Source organism: Simochromis diagramma, unplaced genomic scaffold (assembly GCF_900408965.1).
Source record: "Simochromis diagramma unplaced genomic scaffold, fSimDia1.1 OVJJ01000676.1, whole genome shotgun sequence".
NCBI lineage: Eukaryota > Metazoa > Chordata > Actinopteri > Cichliformes > Cichlidae > Simochromis > Simochromis diagramma.
The window spans coordinates 307,285-324,545 of NW_024387466.1; the positions used below are offsets into that span (position 1 = coordinate 307,285).

General features: G+C 38.9%; 1 protein-coding gene and 1 non-coding gene across 3 annotated transcripts; both read left to right on the forward strand.

Moving 5' to 3' along the window:
- The first annotated feature begins 2,225 nt into the window (after positions 1-2,225).
- Positions 2,226-2,299, forward strand: trnan-guu. Its single transcript has one exon. It is a non-coding gene; the product is annotated as a tRNA-Asn (tRNA).
- Positions 2,300-3,121: 822 nt separating this feature from the next.
- On the forward strand, positions 3,122-12,442 carry gusb (glucuronidase, beta). 2 transcript variants are annotated; one of them, XM_040014689.1, is made up of 12 exons: positions 3,122-3,586; positions 4,361-4,546; positions 5,004-5,185; positions 6,139-6,281; positions 6,469-6,656; positions 6,785-6,937; positions 7,033-7,211; positions 8,652-8,798; positions 9,844-9,928; positions 10,958-11,134; positions 11,220-11,355; positions 11,528-12,442. In XM_040014689.1, exons 1-12 carry the CDS (start codon positions 3,371-3,373, stop codon positions 11,656-11,658), a joined length of 1,923 nt encoding a protein of 640 aa, XP_039870623.1. In that variant the 5' UTR covers positions 3,122-3,370; the 3' UTR covers positions 11,659-12,442. The 2 variants fall into 2 exon arrangements, with proteins under 2 accessions (XP_039870623.1, XP_039870624.1); XM_040014690.1 differs by lacking the exons at positions 3,122-3,586; positions 4,361-4,546; positions 5,004-5,185 and adding an exon at positions 5,194-5,493 and having other exon boundaries at positions 6,063-6,281.
- Positions 12,443-17,261: the final 4,819 nt, after the last annotated feature.

Sequence of the window (17,261 nt, forward strand, 5' to 3'; positions counted from 1 at the left end):
CTGTTCTAAAGGGAGTATGTTTGGTTTTTGTATCAGGCTTCCTGTTCCCAGTCGGAACAAATGTTTCCTCTGTGCAAGCATGTACGCTGTAGTAGCAGATAAAAGTGGGACTGATTACCCAGTCAAAAGAAAGCTGAGAAGAGCACAACTAACAGGTCTATAATGGTGTAGCTATCAGCAGCTGTTACAGACAGTGAGCCATGGTCAGATCCAATACTTTATCAATGAACGACGTGTTCTAACGTCTCTCTCACTCTCCATCTCTTTCTCTCTCCCTGTCATTTATTTTGCTCGACACAAATAATAATAAATTGCGCAGTGATAAACAAGTACTCAGATCACATGTGCAGTTGTTATTTACTTATATTATTTTATAATTTGACTTTACATACTGCTGGGTCGTTTGTAAAGTTCAAAGTAACTAATATTATCATTATGCTATATTTATGTGTCTATATAGATATATATCTATATATAGATAGAGATATAGATAGATAGATAGATGAGAGAGGTATCTGAATCTGTCTAATATCCCCCGAATGGATTGTTAATTTATAAATTCACCATATTCATAAACATCTTAATAATAAATTCTATATTCTGTTACCACATTATTTGTGATCAGTGGGTTTGCAGGGTGGGTGCTGGGGGTCTTTAGGCTTTGGCCCCCACCCCTGCCACCAGAATATTTTTAAGCAAGTGTTTCTAACTTTAATTTGAATATTCAGTATCCCACCATCTGCCCCCACCCCCCGCACGCGCACACAAACAAAACACACAGTATAATTCACACCCTCATTAAAGTGAATATTATTTATGCCATTTTACACCAACGAACTCTGATAGCTAAGGATGAAGAACCTTTTGTTCTTTAAAGAACCATTTGTAATAGCTAAAGAACCATCTTCAAAATAAAAAGGTTCTTTGATGTATGATGGTTCTTTAAAGAACCATAGAGACATCTGAAGAACCATTTAAGAACCCTAATTTTTCTGAGTGTAGGGTCAAAAAAATCGGATTTGATGCACTTTCGCCTGCAGTGTGAACGTAGCCTAAGGGTTTTCACTTAAGCAGCATTTGTCCTTCTCTCCTGGATCACAGGAGCTTTCTTTAGGTGTCTTCCCAGCCTTGACAAATGTCCAGCTGGGCTGACCACATTTACTCAAGCTTTTCTTGACGTGACATTCTTTTGCTTCAAAAACGCTGATGAATAGGGGCTGATTGGGACCTGATGAATGTAAAAACAAAGAATTACCAGATTTATTTTTATTTTTTTTACCTGATTTTTGTTTCTGGGAGAAATGAGGACATTTGTTTTGAATTTCAATGGAACAATGGGAGTATAATGTCCTCGTAAGTAGATATCAGGCCCTTGTAGAGCAAAATTTTGTATTTTGGTCTAGACTACCCAAACTGTGATGTCCACATATGTGGACGCCAGGTCCTAGGAGAAAACTTTAACATATTTAAATGATGCCTTCTCTGTGTGGTTAATGAATGGTGAAATTAAAAGTGTCACATAGGCTCTTACAAGTCTACAAGTGCAAAAAAAAAGAGGACGGTTGGTCACCCTAGATAAGTAAGATTTGGCATGTCAGGGGACTCATTGTGCAGTTTTCTGTGGCAGACGCAACATAAGGTATTATCTTGCCCTCCTTTGCAAGCTCAGAGCAATAAAATAAATGCTAAATGTCAAATACTGTTACAAAGCTTTGAGATTACAGTTATTTACGGTAACTGACTGTTAATGTTTAAACCCTAAATGTCCCAGGTTTTGCTCAGTTCACCTTAGAACAGCACAAACTACTGGGTCAAAATATCTGTCATTGTAATTTTCACAATTCCTGGAAAGATGTTCAGTCTACTAGAATGAATCATTTACTTTCTGCTGTTTACTTTCTTCCCTTGTCACAGAGGGTCGCCGATTGAACAGTTATCCAAATAGCATATTTTATAGCTCAGAAAATGTAATGAAAGCCTCGAACTTCCAGTGATTGTTATTTGTTGTACTTGCTGAGTAAATCCAAAAATCTTAGATTTCTTTTAACTCATTTTACCTTAATTTTTCACATTTTGGTGAAGCTCACTCATATTTGTTATAAATTAAATAAAGTCATTTTCCTCGTTTTGGTTCGGTTAAAAAAGACAAAGACAAATAAACTTGTTTCACCGTTGTCATAGTTCTGTATTTCTATATTTCCTGAAGTGTCTCCCAACTTCATCGAGTCTCTGTGGCGCAATCGGTTAGCGCGTTCGGCTGTTAACCGAAAGGTTGGTGGTTCGAGCCCACCCAGGGACGTGCTTTTCCATAATTTACTTGTACGGCAAAGGTTCTTTATGTTATATTTAAATTCATTTTCACATTCATATTCCCAGATAAGGAAGAATGTGTTTAACACCATATTTCTCTGTGGTGAAAACAAAATGGCCTTAAAATGGTAATGGTAAATGGCCTGCATTTGTATAGCGCTTTACTTAGTCCCTAAGGACCCCAAAGCGCTTTACACTACATTCAGTCATTCATCCATTCACACACACATTCACACACTGGTGATGGCAAGCTACATTGTAGCCACAGCTGCCCTGGGGCGCACTGACAGAGGCGAGGCTGCCGGACACTGGCGGGAGCCACCGGGCCCTCTGACCACCACCAGTGATGCATAATTTTGATATTTCGAAGGCGTCTGTTATTCTTCCTGCAACTACAGCCTACGCTTTGCGACTGTAGTATTGTTCAGTGTCTCTTTTTTAGTTTTAGTGTTTAAATGACAATCTCCTTATTTTAAAAAAAATTCTCTATATGATGATGACAGTGCAGGAAACCATGTTTTGTCTCCTTTCTAGTCACTAAATATAATTCAAATTTAAGAAACGACTGCATTTTTAAAACGATATGACTTTGGCTCCCAACAGATTTTAGTATTGGTTTTACAGTTCTAAACACTTTTTTGATTAGAAGTTCTGTTGAGAATTGTTATTTAAATATTTATTTTTGTGGTACTTAATGTTCTTATTTGCTCTTCTTGTGTACAGGGCTCTGTGACTGTTTCTGAAAAGCCCTAAATAAATTTACTTAGTTTCAAACAGTTCAAAAAGTTCAAACAGTTCTCAGTGCCTTTAGCTTTGGTTACTGTTGTTCGTCCTGCTTCATGCAAGTTGAGATGACTTTTTTTTAGAACTTTCTGTTAGTTTGCGGTGTCCCCGTTTTGTCCAGACTTCACCTGTTTCGAAACATCTGCCCTCTGTAATATCGGAGCAGAGTCGGAAAATCTCGTCACCGATGTAAAATAACGGCTGCTGTCATGTGACCCCAGAACAGGTGATAAAAACTGTGTTCCTCTCTGAGAGGGCAGTAGAAGAGGGCTTCAGGATGTCTGTACCTGGAAGTTTCGCGGTGCTTTGTGTGTTGTGGCTGCTATCAGTGTTTGGCACGGTGCTCCCGCTGGACGGTGGCATGCTCTTTCCCCAGGAGTCCTCCTTCAGAGAGGTGAAGGAGCTGAACGGGCTGTGGGATTTCAGGGCTGACGGGTCCAACAACAGGAACGAGGGCTTCGAGAAGGCTTGGCACAAACGTCGGCTGGCAGAGGTGAGCGGGATCGGAGGTGATAGGTCAGATGAAACAAATCAGTCTACGTTGTTTTACTGTTGACATGGATACAACGGTCGCATACAGTACTCTCTGTAAACAAGAACTTTTAAACATTTTGCAATTATGTAGATTTATACCAAAGAAGAAAATCTAAAATCAATTTTGAATGCTTTGAATTGAATATTTGAGGAAGTATCCTTGGTTTTGGTGTTTTCAATTTTTTTTTTAAGTTTTGAAACTGAAACTAAACTGAATTAAAAACAAAAATTCAGATCCCCCCCCCCCCCAAAAAAAAACAAACAAACAAACAAACAAACAAACAAAAACAAAATAACTATGTAAACAACACAGCAGTAAGGCATGCATAAACTTATCAGTTTGACTCACAGTGGTAACTAAATATTTTTGGCTTATCAGCCCTTTAAATGCCACACAATAGGATACATTCCAGTCAGACTGTGCCTCCTTTTGAGGTCTGTAGAGACATTTAGAGCTGAAGATATTCACAATTTTAGAAAAAGAAAAAAATAGAAACATTTTTAAAATGAGAACAAAGGTTGAAATTTTATATTAATAAGTCTCATCTTGTTAGGGCCAGACTCCCAGGAAGGGAGCTTACCATGACCTCAGAGAATCAAAATGACCTCAATTAGATGAATATGTATATTGTCTACTTTAAAATTAATAATAAATAATATAATATAATAAACATGGCTACCATGGGTATCCCTGTAAAGTCCTGTCTTCTTATTGTTGTTTTGTATTCTTTAGACGGGCCCAGTGATTGAAATGCCAGTTCCTGCCAGCTACAATGACATCACACAGGACCCCACACTGAGGGATTTCATTGGCTGGGTGTGGTATGAGCGAGAGGTGTTCGTGCCGGCCCGCTGGATCTCCGATGAGGGAACAAGAGTAGTTCTTAGAGTGGGAAGTGCTCACTATTACTCAATAGTGGTGAGTATCACCTGCATCTTTTATGAGCCATTCACTCAAAGTTTGAATAAATTCAAATATAAAAAGTTATCACCCGCCACAAAAATCATTTTAAAAATCACGTTGTTTATTTGAAAATATTACAGAAAAACACATCATGTAACGAAACACATGTTTTCTTGAAAAAATATGCTTACTTTACAAAAAATCTGGTACAGCAGCAGATGAATTTCTTGATATAAGATCTCACCGACTTAAGAGTTTGCTTAATATTTTGTGTTTTCAGTGGGTAAAAAAGTCTGGACTGTTTAGAACCTAAACTCATTAAACCTGTGGATTAATGCTGTTGTAATACATGCATTTTGCTAAAATAAGGAAGAAATGTATTGTTTCAAAATACATCCTTGCTTCATTTTAAATGAGATTGTGTATCACTAAATTTCAGCTCATATAAAACAGTGATCATTCTCTGTTGCAGTGGGTGAATGGAGAGAAAGTGACAGAGCATGAAGGTGGCCATCTTCCTTTTGAGGCAGAGATTAGTAGTTTAATCCGCAAGGAACCAACAAAGCCATGCAGAATCACCATCGCGGTAAACAACACCCTAACTTTGGAGACTCTTCCTCCAGGCACCATCCAGTACATGAATGACAGCAGCAGGTAAGCTCTTTCTTTGGTTCATGTGTTTGTCCAACCTAATATTACGGCAAAGCAAGTAATAGGCACGCTGGTCCATTTCACACTTTGCCTCTCCAAAACATGAAATGTACACGCAAACAGAAGTTGCAGTAAGTTGCAGTAAAGGACCTGGAATGTACGTCATATTTTTTTTGCTTGCCTTTACATATATTATCTTCCCCTGCTAGTAATGCAACTTCTGCATGTGTGTCCTGCAAAGCGTGAAATGGACACAGTGGACCAGAGTGTCTATTACAAATTTTGTGTGATACTGGGTTCTTTTTGACTTCCTTGTGTTATGGTTCAAAATATTGGGGATGGAGACAAGAGAAAAACCACAATAACAACACTGGTCCGGCCGGGTTGAGTCAAACGATGATTTTAATGATCACACACGTGGGAGATGGACACTGATGCAGACAGCCTCAGATCTCAAAATGGTGGAGCATTGCTCAAACTCTTATAGCCTCTGGTGCCTCCACCTTATCATAAAAAGCCTAGACATTCACATGCTTTCTCTCACACAGCGCCTAAGCTACGACCTTGGCTCCCTGTTTATCTGCTCCTGCTGAGTTGGGGCAGAAAACTCCAGTATATTCTGTTCTCTTCTAATCAGACAAATAAGGCGATGACTTTCTGCAAACAGTATTTCTTATAACTCAGCAGTATAATGCATCATAAAACAATATCATTCATTCACAATAAATCAGCAGTCTAATGTAATGCAAATCAGTTTAACGAATGCAATAGTTATCAGCTTCTTCTAATTCAGGAGAATAATGCAAACTAAAACTACATAATAATTCACAATCTTTAGTTAGGGGTATAACATGGCATAAAATAATATTATAATCTAACACTTGCCACACTTCAAAACTTTAAGCTGATGCATCAGTGAGAATGTAAATGACGAGAAGACTGTGTTTGGTCTGCAGGTATCCTGATGGGTTTTTTGTGCAAAACATTGACTTTGATTTCTTCAACTATGCTGGGATTCATCGTTCTGTACTGTTGTATACTACTCCTAAAGTGTATGTGGATGACATCTCAGTGGAGACCAACTTCATGGATAACACTGGTAAATTAAATTAATTAATACAGTGATGCACACTGATTTAAAATCCTTACTAGCACAAAAGAATTTGTAAGCAGGTAAACTGATGTACAAAAACTCAGAGAGATTAGCATCCGCATCATATACATCAGACTTTAAATGTGCAGTTTCTGTCTATTCATTAGATGTTGCTGTTTCCTCTGCATTGTAGGTCTTGTCAGATACAAAGTATCTGTTCAAGGTGGCTTCAGCAACACTCTGAACATTACTCTAATGGACAAAGATGGCCACTTTGTGGCCTCCTCCAATGGGTCATCTGGAGGGCTTAAAGTGGTAGATGTGAAGCTGTGGTGGCCGTACTTGATGCATGAGAATCCAGGCTACCTTTATTCTATGAAGGTAAGGCAACATGCTCACAGGCATGTAGGTGTGTTTCTGCAGTGTGATGTGGTTTGACTGAGCATTGACACTCGATTTGTCAGGTTGTGTTGTTTCAATTATTCTAACATTTTCTCTTCAACATCGAGGTCCACCTAATTGCAGTCAGTGAGACATCAACATATGAGGATGAGTATACTCTGCCAGTTGGTATCCGCACAATAAACGTTACCAACACCCAGTTCCTCATGAACAACAAGCCATTTTATTTCCATGGGGTCAATAAGCATGAGGACTCTGACGTAAGTACCCCTAGAAGGATGAAACTCCTTTAAATTTTGCAGAAAATAGGCTCCAATGACCATATGTTTACTTTTCTGGTTTTAATGTGTTGTAGATTCGTGGTAGAGGCTTTGACTGGCCCCTAATTGTAAAGGACTTTAATTTAATGAAGTGGTTAGGGGTCAACTCATTCCGTACCAGCCACTATCCCTATGCTGAGGAGATCCTGCAGATGTGTGACCGTCATGGGATTGTGGTGATAGATGAGTGCCCAGGTGTTGGCATCAAAGACGTGTAAGAGTTACCACACATATCTGTGTGACCTTTGAATATGTTTGAGGGTTCAGTAAGGTCAAAAGTGAAAGATTCTGTTTGCCACAGCATATGAAGACATAGAGAAAACTGCACATGCTGTCCAACACCACCCCTGCTGAAACTCTTTATGAACTTCATGCTGCCCAAGTTAGAATTGCCAAAAAATATTACACACTATTGTGACCAATAGGAATACTGCATGAAATGACATGTGATTGTCATAGGCTATAAGCATTCAGTCTGCATATCAAACTTGACTTCATTCCTAAGTTAATTACAGCTATGTCACACAGTGTATCTGTCACGGTCTGGCTGGCAGATCGTGGGGATATGGGGAATGAGGACCCAGGCGCGGTGCTCTGTGTATAGACAGTGCGTTTATTTACAGTGATGGAAAAACATGACAATAAAGCCCGTGCTCTCCCGACTCCCGTGACGTGTCCTCTTCCCAGTGTTAGTGCTCCTGTCTCCGCTTCTCCATGATGAGCACCCCGTGCTTGCTGCCCTCTCGTCTCCCGCTACTCCTGGGGACATAAGAGAGAGGCAGCTGTCAGACACACAATAATGCAGGAGACTCAAACTAATAATAATAATGGATTGGATTTATATAGCGCTTTTCAAGGCACCCAAAGCGCTTTACAATACCACTATTCATTCACTCTCACATTCATACACTGGTGGAGGCAAGCTACAGTTGTAGCCACAGCTGCCCTGGGGCAGACTGACAGAAGCGAGGCTGCCATATCGCGCCATCGGCCCCTCTGGCCAACACCAATAGGCAAGTAGGGTAAAGTGTCTTGCCCAGGGACACAACGACCAGGACAGAGAGCCCAGGGATCGAACCGGCGACCTTCTGGTTACAGATGCAATTCCCAACCCCTTGAGCCACGATCACCCTAAGAACTGGTCGAGAGACTAACGTGAAGCCACGCAATGATCCAGCTTCGGAGAGAGCTCCACCACACTCTCAAGTAGCTCCTCCGACAGGCCTGATCATCTGCAGGTGTGTCAAGGTCTTCAGGTGTAGCCAATCACCTGCCAGGGCCACACACACACACCTACATGCACATATGTCTACAAGCAGGGAGAACGAGGGACAGCAATACAAAATACATACATTATAATATTAGTCCATAACTGCTCAGGGTCCCTGGGTCGGTCTGCCATACACATGTTTAAATTGGAGTGGGTTTTTTTTCATATTTTTTTAACTGACGTTTGTCCACATGTTTCAGACCTGAATGTGTACAGTACTCATAATATTACATTTTATAATAAAAGACTAACTCACAATAGCTGAACTTTACTGGAAAGCAGAACAGTTGTGAGTTAGGTCTTCACATCTTGCAGTGTGGATGGATCTGAGTCGTTAGTCTTTCAGCTCAGGCTGAGTTGTGTTCTTTTGTGCCTTGCTGATAGTCGCAGTTTTGGAAACGCCTCTCTGTCTCACCACTTGGTTGTCATGGACGAGCTTGTGCGCCGGGACAAAAACCATCCCTCCGTGGTCATGTGGTCGGTAGCCAATGAGCCCGCCTCAGAGATGCCTCCTGCTGAATTTTATTTCAAGTGAGTACAGGTTATTTTTCTTTTGAGGTGTAAAGCTCCAATTATTGCCACCCTTCAAATAGTCATCACTGCACAGATAAGCAACATGATGTTGGATTATTCCGTTTGTTTGAAAATGTAAATTCTGATGTTTATTCTACCGGTACTTCTCAAATATGTGCTTTATCACACTGAAGGTGTAACAGTAATAACTCTTAAAATCCTGGTAGAAAAGATCAGTTTGTCTGTAGCATCTGATATCCATCTAATAGCTGGTATGAGGGACAAAGCTAGTTAGGCATGAGTAACATAATGTAGTTTTTTAAAAAGTGGATTTTGTTTTACAAAAAAAAAGCAAAAAACAAAAAACCCAAAAGGTGATCATGGAGCCCTAAGAAATTAAGTGAACAGAACTAATTTGAGCTGAAGTGATGAATTATTTTTTTTTAAAAAGTAGAGTGCTGATTTTGCATAGTTTAGCCATTAGAAGGTGCAACTCTGCAACGTCCCTGTTGTTTGGAACCCCACAAACACAAAAACCAGCTGATCCAAGCAGAGTGTAGTGTAAACAAGTCATGTTTGAGAGAGGAAAAAATGATCAAATAAATAAAAATTGGCTGATATTTTGGAATATCGGCTTTTTAATTTACTAAATATCATGTTGAGCTTAAATATTCTGTATCCTACTGGCCCTAATTGTAATGGCAACAAAATATAACAAACTAAGATTTAAAACCAAACTAAATTGAGCATAAAACAACAAACAATTGAGCTAAAAAAAAAAAAAAAAAACAAGCAAAGAAGAACTTAGAGACAAACACTAATGTAATTATTAAGAAACAAACATTTATTTTAACCAAACAGAAATAAGACAACTAAATGTCCAACTAAGGAAGGAAATTTAACATTTAAAGTAAATAATTCCAGCCAATTCCCCATAATGTAGCAACACTTGGTATGTCCCAGACGGCATTTCCTGTATTTAGTACAGCTGCATTTCAAGACACATCTTTTGCTGATTTGAGCCCAACATCAAATCACTTCCTTTTTTTCTACCCCCTTACAGGACTTTGATTGAGCACACCAAAGCTCTGGACCAAACCCGACCTGTCACTTACGTCACAATCGCTGAAGCTGACATGGACAAAGGGGTGACTTTCTTCATCCTTCACACTAATGTCAACATCACATATTAAACAAAGTCTGCACATCCCTTTCTTTTTTCAGTTTCCAGACTTTTTATTTGACACATCGTTGCTGATAATAGTGTAACAGAATTTGCTAAGTAGCACCTCTGTTATAATCATGTTAAAAGGTGAAGTTTGTACTAAGTGAAATGAATCACATTGAGTGCTTCAGGTCTGAGCCCTGCTCAAGATAGCAATTTAACTAAGTTAGTTAATTAACACCAGATGAGCAGCTCACAAAACCCATGTTGATTTTTCTTTTTAAGTTCTAATAAGTCATAGTAAGTAAATTTAGTCAACTGAGTATAGAATAATAATCCTTTAATTGTCCCACAAGGGGAAATGTGGGTGTAACAGCAGCAAGAAAGACACATATACAAACAAACAGTACACAAGACACAGAACAGAAACATACACAATTTTTACATATTTACATCAAGGACAAGGACATATGAACAAGGAGTATGTTTCACCCTCTTTGGAATATTATTGTTTACATCCATTTCCTCAGTTTTTTCTGTATTGATCTTATACGCTGAGTAAAGACGAAATTCAGAGATAAAATTCTTCAATGGAGATAATGACGAGTGTGGTTCTGTTAGTATAGTAAAACATCATCTGCATACAATAAGATTATATGTGCTTCGTCTTGACTCCTATGATGCGGTTGTTATCCTAAACTGAGAGTGGAGTTCTGATACCACGATTCACCTAGGCAATGAAGAGATGAAGAGCAGAGCCTCCAGTTTAATGCAGTGGACCGAGGAACATTAATGCATGTCAGTGTGGGGCATGGTGTTTATTTTAAAACAGAAGCGGCATGCACTCATTTACCCAACTTGAAACTGGTTGATAAAAAGCATCTTACAGATTTTATTATTTAAAGGGTGATTGCAAGAAAATTGTGTCATAAATATTTAATAAATAATTGTAAGTCATAACCATGTTGAAGAATACTTCTGAATCCTTTTCTGGGTTATTTTTTTTCTCTAGGGTCCCTATGTAGATGTAGTGTGTGTAAACAGTTACTTTGCCTGGTATTTTGATCAAGGCCGGTTGGATATCATTCCTCTTCAGCTGAGCACTCATTTTGAAAAATGGTACAGAAAGTACCAGAGACCCATCATCCAGAGTGAATATGGAGCAGATGCAGTTCCAGGGCTTCACATGGTAAGAATACACTCACTCACTAACTCACTCCACTCACTCACAAGTCAGTTCCGCACCTTTAACAAGTCTTACTGTCACTCTTTAGGATCCACCCATGATGTTCACTGAGGAGTACCAGAATGCTCTCCTGCAGAGCTACCATGATGTGTTCGACCAGAAGAGGAATCAGTATTTCATTGGTGAACTCATCTGGAACTTTGCAGACTTCATGACATCACAAGGTACTGCAGCTTCAAAATAAAGCAACCTGTAGAGCCAGAACTGCAGTTAAATACAACAATAGCTGAAGCTCTAGGGAAGCAGCCATTAGGTTAAAAACCAGAGCTTTATTTATTCAGCTTATTATATTCTGCACTGTGACAGTGTTCTTGTCAAACTGTGTTGTGTCTTCAGGAATCTATCGTGTGGTGGGGAACAAGAAGGGTATTTTCACCAGGCAAAGGCAGCCCAAGGCGGCAGCGTTCCTCTTGAGGAAGAGGTACTGGAGGCTGGCTAATGAGACGGGCAGACTGCTTCCTGACTGACTAAATAACTCTGATCACTCTGAAACTCTGATGGTAGCCAGTCTGGGAAATAGTCAACACTGTGTAAGCAGTATGCTGAACCAATACTGTGATATTGTGTCTGAACAACATCTGTGTGTGTGTTTGTGTGTGTGTGCGTGTGTGTGTGTATACATATTGATTTTAACTAATGAACTTTATAATACTTTATTCCAGCTGTAGGGAACATTTTATAGGTCTACAGTGATTGAAAATAGACTCTTGTGCCTTATCTATTGTGAAGTTCACCTTTTCTAATTAAAGCCTCAATTTAAAAAAGTCTGACGCAAATTATAAAATATAATATTATAAAACAGATTTTTTTAAACTGCAATAATTTGCAAATCTCATAAGCCTGCATTTTATTCATAATAGAACAAAGAAAACATATTTACTGTTTAAAGTGAAACATACAGAATTGAATGGCAGTAGCACATCTTGTAAAGAACCAATTGAATGCACCAACAAACAAACTACCTGAACAACCAGTGACTTAGCTCTCTCTCTCCCCCAAAGATACCAATGAATCTCTCTAAATAAATTACACTGTCAGATACGTCCCCTTTGAGCCCCCTACCAGGAAAGTTCAAATGAAATTAATGCCACTGGAAAGCAGGCTAAAACCCACTAAACCAGTCTGTTTTTAAAGAGGACAAGACCTCATTTTGTCATGAGCCAACCCAGAATTCAGACAAAAGGAGAGACCAAAAAGACCACAGAGTTTATAGGACCAAAATATATTTAATTAAACTGACTGAAAATTTTAGAACAAGTGTAGTGTAGTGGGTGCATGGATGCTTGTAAATTATAGCATATATGCAAGAAAATTGCTCAACCGAATGGGAAGAAGAGAGAGCAAAACTCTTTTACATAGCAGGCTTCAGTTCTTTGTCAGTGTCCTGGGGAAAGACATGGGATGATTATCACCTATTGCCAATAGGAGGTGCCATAAGGGTGACCTGATACCGGCACGGATGATCTGATATCCTCGTGTTGGTGTTGTTCCCAGATCATCATACTAAATGTTGTTCCAGGATCAACATTGCAAGTGACCAATCAGAATGTTGTGACGTCATACTTTTGCGACTTCGGGAAAAACCGGCGTAAAACAAAAAAACTGTACTTAAACTGCGTGAAACCGCCTCTGTCCGCCGATCAACGGACCCTGACCCTAACCCTAACCGTAACCCTTTAATAAACAGTAAGCAGAATTGATATTGTCCTTGCAACATTGGAATTTCATAAATCCACGAATGGCTTGGCGCGCAAAGGAATAACGTCACAACAATGTGATTGGTCACTTGCAATGTTGAACCTGGAACAACATTTTCATGATGGTCTGGGAACAACACCAACACGAGGATATCAGATCAACCTACTGGCACATAGATGTCTCCAGACATGGACTCTAATCAATCATGTGAAGTGTGGGTAAGATGGGACAAAAGTTACTTAAGATTTATTTGAGATTTCATGTCCAGTGGGGAATGATCAAAATTCTGGCACACAGCTAGCTACAAAAAAGCCCTTTCACAAAAACTCAAAAGCTTCAGAGTTTAACATCGCCAAGGCTTAGATTCAACTCACCAAAGGTAGTGTTGATCCAATCCAGGAGGAGTTAAAGTACAAAGCCTGAAAATTGTGAAAATGCCAGAATTACACCTGACATTTAAAGTGGCTGACTTCCTGTTGGGTTTAAGACATGGCTCCAAGAGACTTTTTTGAAGTTGTCAGGACATTCCACAAGGCTGCTAAATTTCAGACACATGGATGAAATGTTACAGTATAAACACTTGTAACATTTAACTACACATAACACTACATTTTAAAAATAATAATAATAATAATAATTTTGTAGGTGGCACTGTGACCCATAAAACATGAAAGCCTTTATCAGTTTGGAGGTGTGTACCAGTTTTCATGACTTCTTAGGTTTTTCAAGCCCCTCAACAGCATCTTGTTTCTTTATGCTGAATTCCCATGTTAGGATTCACTGTTGAATGAGAAATCACACTGTTCATGATAAAGCACGATGAAGGTCTGAAGTTTATTCAGACTGCTTTTGAGGTGGATGTGGTCAGCCTGAGTGTAGCAGTACATCAGAGTATAAAACATCATTTTGTGTTGTCACTAGGTGGTGCTCTCACTATTGCTTGCTATTGATGTGTTCAGGTCAGGACTGGACAATCTGTCTGAGTTAAAGCAAGGTTGTGTTTCATTCGAAATATCAAAATTTGCACCAGGGTCACACCCTTTGTTAGAAACTGACTGTTTTCAAAATAAAGCAATCCGATTGTTCAGTCTGACGTCACTAGCCATGTCTGGACCTAAACTCCGCTGCAGGTCCATATATCAAACGATCACTATGGCATTACTGAGAGTTGAAAAACTGTCTAAAGTCTTTCATCTTTAATAAAATGATCAGCGTTCTGCTCTACCAGGTGTAACAATTGAGTTTAACATCCAGGCATCCATGAAAACGGAATTTATGACATTTAACGGAGTTAGAAGTTAGCAGGGAGTTAGCTCGCTAGCTTCTATCTAAATACAATATAGCATATCCTGACTGCGGGGTTTTGGAAACAAATTAAAACGTACAGCTCTGCTATCACTTCCAACATAAATGAAGACAGAAAACTAAACAGCAGTGACGTTTGTAGGGTTACTGAAGTTTGGCTAGCTGGTATATAATGATGTGCTACGTGACCGCTAGCGACACAGCTATGTTAGCATAATATAAACAAGCTAACTTTTTTTCCACTCGATAAAAGTTAACGTGAGTGTTCTCGGTGGTCAGGAACAAATGTAATCGCATGGCAGGATGCTGTAAAAGGACCAAACTTTAGCCAGGATAACAACTGAGATAATCCATCCACAATACGAGGTTAGTCATTCATATACTGCTGCATGGCATGGGCTGTAGCTACATCCTAAGGTTTTAAAAACTGAGCTTAAATAGATGACTAGCGGTAATAAAAGCCGAGGGAGGTCAACAGTGATCACTGACTGTTTTAGGAGCTTTTTGAGATCAAATAGAAGAAAATACATAACATTAAACATGTTAACAACACAAAAGCCATATTAAACGCAGACTACTTTAGGCCCGGAAGTAGGATTCGTCGCGTCATCACTGAACAACCGGATACCAACTCCTTGAGGCTTTTCTGACCAAATTTTAGATGGCTCAGGTCAACCACCCAGTCCTCCGAAGTGTAAAACATGACAGTTTCTGTTGCCACTAGGTGGCGCTATGATCGTGATTTAATGTTTACATATGGATCTGTTATTAATTTTAATATGCATAACTCAATCTCTGTGTTACAAAATGTTAAGAGTTTGAGCATGTTTAGGTGCTCAAAAGGGTGATTTATTTGATGAAATAGTGTGTATGTGTGTGTAAATGAAAATAAACACTTGACACTTTTGTAATGAATTTATTAAAGACAATCTACTCAACATGCAAACAGTATCTGATTTAATTATTTTCATCATATGCAGTGCAGTTCAGGAGTGGACGGTGCCGCCGTCACCATTTTCAAAAAAGACCACAGACACCTAAAAGGTTAAATGACGTATCGATCATGGATGGTGGCTTGACAGCACTCAGACTGTTCACTATCAGTGACTCAGGCTGTACCGTCATTACGTGGTTGACCTTTGAGTTCCAGCAGGACATTAAACATTTAAACTCGTCACACTAGCCTACCTGTCAGAGTTATTGCTGCAGACATTTTCCATTAAAATGTACTTTTCATAAAACAGAACTGTTTTGATTGCTTTTCACTTATTTCAGGCCCGTTTTTCCAAATATTTTAAGGCTTTTTTTTTTTCAATTGGTCCAACTATGAGAGATGTTTACTTATCAGGTTAGATACATGTCCTTAAACACTAATCTGCATCCGCGATTACACTGCTATTAAATTAATGAAATTCAGCTGGCGTGACTGAGACACATTGGAGATACTCTATGCTCACATACTGTTACTAATGCTGTTATGTTCTGTGCTGGTTTATTTCATCTGAATTAATGATTCACTATTCACTAACCACACAAGAAAAAAATAGTAGTGGTCAGGCACGTAGTAATTTACAAAGAAATATCTGTGTTTTATAAGCTGTCTCTTTTAGATCATGTACATCCTAGCCTTACATGTTACTGCATCTTGCTACAGTGTATTTTTACTCCTCTAACTCCCTTATTACCATTTGCATATCCTGGAGCTAACGGCAGCGTTTGTCCTAGATGTCGTTCTAGAGGCAGAACTAGTTCATCATCCAGGAGCTGTTGTGTGACCCTCTGTGTTCTATAAAGGCTACTGAAGACACAAAGTTTAAAGTTTACTCATAAACTTTCCTCTGTGGTTCTCTACATAAAATCTCAGTGCTGGAAATCTTGTTTATATAAAGTAATCAGTCATTTTCCATAAACCTGCTATTTTTTCAGTCATGGTGATCATCAAAAGGATATTCTAAATTAAAAATATATTAAAAGTTGAATGTGTCTCTTGTGTTTAATTCTGAAGGGTAAGTTTAGAATAAGGAATTCCTGACATTAGACCCATGTCCAGTCTCCACCACCCACCCTCCTTTGCCACTTACAGACATTGAACAACCTCAACCAAACATGAAAATTCCACTCTAAATCTCTCTAAATCTTCAGTCTCTTCATCCACATTCTGCCTATAAACAGGTTTGGGTAGGATAGGTACTCAAATCTCATAGCTCATCAACAGCAATCAAGTACTCCATGGTGAGTGTGGTGAACAGAGATGGCGTAATCGGATTACTTTTTTCAAGTAACGAGTAAAGTAAGGGATTACTATTGCAAAAACGGTAATTAGATTACCGTTACTTTCCCATAGGAACGCTGCGTTACTGCGTTACTAAAACCGTGATTTTTTTGCGAGAATGTCTCACGACAGTGACGTAAGCGAGTGCGCCGTTAGTGACAACAGCTGTGTGCAGATCAACAATGGATCATATATCGAGTGCGGGAGAGAGTATGAGCGTGCAGCGTTTAAAGCGTGGAAGTACTGACCTTACTTTGAGTTTGATTCCATAAAAAGTGACAAAAACATTAGCGTCCATTGTGCGTGGGAAGAAAACTTCTTTTTACAGCGAAAAAAAACCCTAAACTTCCAAGCAAGCACCAAGTGCGCAACGACGTAATGGGAAATTCACAGAGAAAGTCGCGGATTCTTCAACTGACCGCGGCACACCTGCACCAGGGTAAACCTCCGCCTACCGCAGTCCTGCTTTACAGGTGAAAATAGAGCAACAGGACCGCTGAGTCTTTGACTTTATTTATTTTCTGCTGTGTTTTACTTGCATCTATTTGAAAGAGTGAGTGTAAACACAAAAAATATTTTATTTTATGTGCTGGAATGTGTAGAAAATAGGTTTAAATGTTAAACTAATTTATTCAAGTCAGAGAATGTTGCATATAATGAAATTTTTGCTTGATGCATAAAGTTAAAAGATTAAAACTGATAAAACAAGTTAAAAAAAAGAGACTTTTTCATTTGATTACATTTTGTATGATAGATTATGTAGAAAAAGTAGAATTGGGCTGAAAGATCTATCAC